Source organism: Vipera ursinii (genome assembly GCF_947247035.1).
Source record: "Vipera ursinii genome assembly, chromosome: 2".
Lineage (NCBI taxonomy): Eukaryota > Metazoa > Chordata > Lepidosauria > Squamata > Viperidae > Vipera > Vipera ursinii.
Window position 1 is genome coordinate 192189065 of NC_139513.1, and position 7143 is coordinate 192196207.

A 7143-nucleotide genomic window follows, 5' to 3' on the forward strand; every position below is an offset into this window, starting at 1 on the left:
TCAATCTAGTTCCAATACTACACCATCCAGTGCTTCCTTGGTCTTCTCTTCTTCCGGTAGTATGCATTTTTCCACACTGGGCAAATACAGTTCTTGTTATGTTAATACATATATAATTAAATATAGACATCTTCATCACATTTTTCTGATATAATATCAATAGTGTCAGTTTATAATATCTTTTCTAGACAGAACATATCTCAGTTGCATTTGCACTTAAAATCCATTTGCTCAATCAATATCCTGTTTTAACCCTTTTTTAAAAAAAATAATTTCCCATTGATGTTCAAAATATCTGTTGCTTATAATTTTCTCATAATAAATTATATTTGGGTAACCAAAAGCTTCCCTTATTGAAACCCTTTTAGAATTTTCATATTTCCCATCTCATAACAAAGTATAATCCAGTTACAAATCCTATCCTTCTAATTATAATAATACTTTTATTTCTTTTTTGTATGTAATATTTTATTAATTTTCTCATTTTACAATTGAGTATTTAAAAAGCAACATGGTGACTGGGTTAATCAATAGTTCAATAGCGTACATAAGTCTTTAGTATAAATCTCATGTTACAACATCAGATATTTTTTTCCCTTAATATCTACTATCTCATATTGGGCTAGTACAGTTCTTATTATCAACTAAATAAAAATATCTTTGTTACAATTATCAATAATTTAGCTTATACATATCTTAATTACATTTGCATGCAATCCTTAAATACAATCAGTCCTGTTATTGCTTTTTTCCCCAAGCTTTAATTTCCCATCAATATCCAAAAAAACAAAACAAAAAAAACCCTGTTATTTATAATTTCCAAATATTTTATGTTAGGTGACCAGAAGTTTCCCTTATCTCAACTTCTCCCTTTTTCCCTTTTCTCACCAAAGTCTTATAGTTACACATCTTACCTATTCAATTATAATGTTATTCTATTTTTTAAAAGTTATCTATTTTCCACCATATTCAACCCTCTAGTTAGTAATATATCCCCTGTAATAAATCAAAGCCATTATTTTCTTCAACCTTACTCTGGCTTTCTTCCTTTGCCAGCTGACCTTCCATGTCAGTTCCTTTGAATTATCAAATAGCTCTCCCTCTATTATTATATATATATTGTTTGGAATAAGAAAGACCATTTGGTCGAAGGTTTTTTTTTTAAGAACAAGCCCATTTGTTTTCATTAAATAGCTTCCTATTACTCCAATTTCCCACAATTGTCCTGTTAGGTTTTTCTTCCATTCAGTCTATTCTTCTTCCTTTTCCTCAAATTTCTTCTGATTTTTGTAAAAAGTCTTTTCCAGTTTCAATGTTGTCACTTCCTTTTCTGTTTTTTTTTTCCATTGGCTGGATCTGTTGGTCAATCGGGTCCTCTGTCTTAGTGTTTAGTTGTTCCAATTTTCCTTTTATTTTCTGGATTATTAGTTCTTTGGTTGTAGTCAAGATCTGGGTTTGTATATTTAAGCTGGCACCTTGTTCCTTTATGTTGCTTTTTATTTTGTCACAAGCTGAAAGGATGGTTTTGTGTATTGATTTCAACATGGAATGGATTTTTTCCTGATCTTCATCCATATTCTCTTCATAGTATGTTAAGTTGAAGACTTTAGAATCAAACATTAAAAATAGTTTTTTGTCTTTTGTAGCTGGGTATGGGACATCTATTTCAAATTTTATAGGTGGTCTTTATATTAGAAATTGTTTATCAAGTAAGAGTTTATAATTCAAGGTGTTTCATCAGCTCATATAATATGTGTCTCATGTAAAGAAATAGGAAAGCGATTCCCCAAGTAGAGCTCTGGAGGTTGGTAAAAGTTTATAGTTCATAGTTCAAGCAGGCCAGATATGCTGCCCAGAAATCCCTTTTGCAGCTGGATTTTTCAAAGGAGGTAACTGTCAAGGTCAAAGAAATTTTATCCAAAGTCTGGGCTTCAAGCCAAGTCTCTTATAACAAATTGTAATACCATACTTCGCCACAAGATGTCACCGACACCATTTTAAGCTTTTTCAGTTCAAAATTTATATGGTGGTTTTTCAAGTCTTTTTTAAAAAAATAAATAAAAAACAAACGTCTCCAATGAGAAAAGGAACACTTTTAGTCCCCAAGTTTCAAAAGAATATACTCTAGATTAAAATTGTTTTTATAGTTGCTCTGTTTCCCCTGGGTAGTTAGTCGCTGTTTTTCTTAGAGGGTGGGGTAAAAATTCCCTTCCCTCTCTCCTCACAGGGGGAAAAATACTTTGGGCAGCTTTTACAGGAAACAATCTCACCCAGTTTCATCCGCATTGCTTTAAAGTTGCTTGGTGGTGTTTTTGACTTCAGCTGTCAGCAGCTTAGTGACCAGCCATATTGGAATGGCCAATCTTTCCCCTGCCAGTTTGGAGAGCTTCCCCAGATCAAACGGAAGGTCCGCCACCTCCCGCAATCAAATGGGGAGTCTCCTCCTTGCTCATCGCCCTACAGGGTGACTTTCGACCCTTTCCAGGGTCCCCCAGCGGAATGAATTTGGACGCGAAAGACAGAGCTCGTCCGCAGCGTTGTGATGGCAAGCCGGAGGTCAATACTTTTATTTCTAAATGTTACCTATTTTCTTAACCATATTCAAACGTCAAATATATATCCCATCTAATAGATCAAAATCTCTATTTTCTTCAGTCTTACTCTAGCTTTCTTCCTTTGCCGAATAACTTTTCAAGTCAGTGCATTTGAATCATCAAGTAATTCTTCCTCTCTTTTTGTATATATTGTTTGGAATGAGGAAGAAAATTTGATTGAAGTAATTTTGGAAGAATGCTCAACCCATTTATTTTCATTAAACAGCCTCCACCCTTCTCATTTTTTGTTTGTCAATATTCAGCATTTCTCCTAACAGCTTTATCATCCATTCAATCAGCTCTTCTACCTTATCCTCAAATGTGTTCTGAGATCTTGACAAGTAAGATATCTTTTCCATTTCCGGTGTTATCATTTCATCTTCTAATTTTTTATTTGTCTGAATCTCTCTATAAATTCCTTCCCTTAGGTCCTCCATCTTTGGATCCGTTTCTTCTAATTTTCCTTCTGTTTTCTGGGTTACTAGTTCCTTTTTTAATCATTGTCTGGATTAGTAAGTTTAGGTTAGAAAATTGTTCTTTTATCTCATTTGCATTATTTTTAGTCTCATCATGAAATAAAACAATAGTCTCTTGGATTGATTTCAACATAGAAAGAATTTCTGAAATTCATTAACAGTATATCATACTGGGGGCTTCAGAGACAAGTGTTAAAGATGGTTTTTTATCATTTGAGGTTAAGTATGAAACACCCATTTTGTTTTTGTAGGTAGTATGTAGTATGTAGTATGTAGATAAGGTCCCTAACACAGATAAGTAGCCCAGCTGCAGTCTGCAAAAGTGAAATTTTCCAGGAACAACAAAAAGTCTTATCTAAGTCTGGTATTCAACCAAGTTTCCTTTAAGCATAATAAATTGTAGTGCCGTGATTCGCCATAGATGTCATTGACATTGTCTTTCAGCTTTCCAAATCCAAGCCTATTTTACAGACTTTCAAATATCTTTTCTAAAAAAAAAAGTCTTAAAGGTACTTTTAGTCTCCAAATTTCAAAGCTATATATCTGTATTAATTCCAAATTGATCTTGTAGTTTTCTCTATTTTCCCCCAAAGGAAATAATTTGCCGCTTTTCTTTTCCTCAGGGAGCAGGGCAAAAACTTCCCTTTCTTCCCTCATCAAGGAGGATTATTTACTTTGGGCATTCTTTTTTCCAGGAGAGTAGTCTCACCCAGTTCCATCCACATTGCTCAAAAATTGCTAGTTAGTGCTTATCTTCAGTTATCAGCAGCTTCTGACTGGCCACACTAATGTAGCCAGTCTTTCCCCTGCTGGTTTGGAGGGCTTTCTCAGATCCAGCAGAAGGGCTGCCACCGCGATCAATGAGGGTCCCCTCCTTCGCCACCTCTCCAGGGCGAATTTCAACCCTTTTTAGGGTCCCGAAATCGAACCTGGAAGAGAGAGCCCTGTATTCCTGCGCCCATCACACCACGACGCCTAACCGGAAGTCCTGCGACACCTAACCGGAAGTCAGTGAATTTTTATTCTAAAGAAAGGAGAGCAGTTATACCAAGGTGTATATAGTAATGTTGCATCTCATGCCAATGATATTTTTATTTAGGACTGGAGTCACTCCTTCCATCTCTATCATGTTCTCTATAGCCATTGCTTATAGGTATGGTTTAGACACTGGTGTATTGTTAGCATTGGTGTTTAAGAAAGTCGGGTGAATGTGCCCTCCTCCAGTTCAGAGTTGAAGTTGCCTTTCTGGTCCTGGAGATCTTTCCCAAAATGAGCTGCCTTCCTTTCCTTAAGGAAAATACCTTTACAGTTAAGTCCAAAATTTCCTTTTTTCTTCTTCCAGTGCTGAAGCAGCTAGAGGAGTTGTTGAGCGACATGAAGGCCGATGTGACACGGCTACCTGCCACAATTGCCCGCATTCCTCCAGTGGCTGTGCGACTCCAAATGTCGGAGCGCAACATTCTCAGCCGCTTGGCAAATCGTAGCAGTGAACCTCCACCGCCACCAAACCAGCAGGTACAGATCAAACCCTGCCATTTCCACCCTATTCTGGAGGAAGGGGCATGGTGACTGCCTAAGATTGGGGAATGGGCTTTGCAGAGAGTGAACTTTACTAAATGTCTTTTTCTCTCTCTTTCTCTCTCTAGGTGGCTCAGCAACAGTGAACTGACTGGTTCACTGGTGCCATCAATTCAGTGATTCAGCTACAGTGACACGTATATCCTTGTTTCAGTTCTAGCCCCATCCCCCTTCCCCCATCTGGCACTCCTGATCAGATGATGTCCTCTCAGATGGAGGATATGACTGGAGAAAGGAGGAAGTGCAATCTTCCATAAGCTGCCAGTTGCACTTAGATTGCACTTGGGTGAAAAGGAACATTGGATGGACTCTGTATATAGTGACTGGAGGCTGCAGCGTCACATCTGTTACACAGACCTGGCTGCAATGCTCATCACCTTGGCCCACTCTTCCTTGATTTTAATTTTATTTTCAGTTTGTTTACCAAGATGAGTGCAAGCAAACGTCAGGACAGACACAGCTACCTCCATCAAGATCCTTTTAATACAAAAACTGACTGGACTTGTCCTCTGAAACAGCTGGAAAAAAGACAAATCTTGATAAAGTTAAAAATAAAGGTTTCCTTGTATTTTATTTGCTTTGGGCAAAATATATGGGGATGTAACAGCTTCTCTATTAAAAATTTAATGTGACTTGTGATCTGATAGAAAAGTGTACATGTGCAAACCATACACTTCCAGTTTAGCCCAGATAGGGAGATCCCAGGCTGTCCTAGATAATTTTTTCCAATTGGTAAATTTTAAAAGATTTTGTAATCAAATGTGCTGCAATGTGCAAATTCAGGCAGCACCTACTGACATTGTCACATTGGTCTGAATTTATCTAAACAAATGATAGGCGCAGTACACTTTAAATCTGTTCCTTTTATATCACGAATCGTGGCTTGTATCTTGGAATTTCACACAGTCCACACAAGGCACTTACAAGCTGATTCAGGCAATTTGCTGGCCCATGAATTGGGTTACTGACTATCATGGCTGGATTCATTATTTTATTGCTTAGCACAGGGGTCAGCAATCTTAAATACTCAAAGAGCCTCTTGGACCCGTTTCCCAGAGGGGGAAAAAACACTGGGAGCCGCAAAACCCGTGTGCACATGCACGCTCGCACACACAAGGGGTGGAACTTGATTGAACAGTTTTATTAAAAAGAAATAGAGGCTGCTGTGCATGAGTTCTCTCCCTCCCTCTCCCCCCCTCCCTCAGACCATTTTCTGCTCACCTGGCAAGCTGGCTTCATGCTGTTCTGGACAAGCTGCCTTTGCTGTGGAGATGCAGCAAAGGCAGGAGCCCTGCCCAATAAGCTTGTTAGCTTCTCGGAGAACAGGTGAGTTACACAGAGAGAGAGAGAAGGGAAGTGCAAGTGCCTCTCTCTGTCTCTGCAAATGGCTGGGAGCCGCAGAAGGCTGAAAGAGCCACATGCGGCTCCAGAGCCGCGGGTTGCCGACCCGTGGCTTAGCACAATGTATGAACCCAGCCATCGTTACTTTATCCAACAACCTCACATGGGATTGTAAAAAGATTTCAATTAAAAGATAGTATGCAGCTTTTCTGAGTAAAACCTTGCCAAGCTTCCGTGTTGAGAAGTGCTTTGTTTTCAGAATGATACTCAGCAAACCAGAAAAATGTGGTTGATATAAATTGAGAGGATGCTGCCACTTGATTCTTACAAAGGCAGTCTCATAGGGGCTCCTGGTAATGTTTTAATCCTAAGAAATTTTTATAAAAGACATTTACTTCATGTGTCACTTAATTTGTTTTTTGATAGGGCCTACATCAAGGGTCCCCAAACCCTGGGCCATGGACCAGCACCGGGCCGTGGCATGCCAGCAACTGGTCCGCACAAACAAGCAAAAGTCACATCCACGGGATGCAGGCAGTACACAAAACCACACACTCCTGTCCGTGGAAAAACCTGTCTGTGGAACTGGTCCCTGGTGCCCCAAAGGTTGGGGACCTCTGGCCTACATGATAGTTCTCTGCAAGTATTTTCCTACGTAGAAATTGTAGGTAAATGAGCAGCAAACATCTTTCAGTTATGTCCAACTGATATCAAAAGCTATGTAATCAGATTTCATTAGTGCTTGCTTAGGCTACCACCAGAAAGTCCTAGGGCTGTAAGTATATTTGGGATAGTTGCATTGAATGGTGGCATTTTAACAGACTTAACCAACTAATCGTTACTATACCAAATACATAGAATTGCCTTGAGTCATATGTCCTCCAGATACCTGAGATCCAACAGTGTCTTTTGTACATGCTGCAATGATGAAAAACACACAATCCATTTAATTACTTACGCTAGTGTTTCTCAACTTTAGTATAACTAATTCTGGGAGTTAAAAGTGCACACATCTTAAAAGTTGCCATGGTTGAGAAGTGCTGAGTTATGGCATGCTTCTAATTCTGGATGCAGATATCTGTTTTCTCTGTCAACCCATTTCTTTGGAGAAATCCGTTTTCCAAGTCCAGCTGGCTGCTAAAAGACCCGAGAAA

The 7143-nt window shown here is 38.7% G+C and overlaps 1 protein-coding gene across 1 annotated transcript in view; it reads left to right on the top strand.

The window, feature by feature from the left end:
* Nucleotides 1-5280, top strand: part of CHD4 (chromodomain helicase DNA binding protein 4) — a 36520-nt gene extending 31240 nt beyond the window's left edge. Inside the window, exons 39-40 of the mRNA XM_083351893.1 lie at nt 4413-4585; nt 5064-5280. Of these exons, the coding sequence (XP_083208019.1) occupies nt 4413-4585; nt 5064-5132 (242 nt within the window). The 3' untranslated portion in view covers nt 5133-5280. The remainder of the gene's footprint in view (nt 1-4412; nt 4586-5063) is intronic.
* The last annotated feature ends 1863 nt before the right edge of the window (nt 5281-7143 follow it).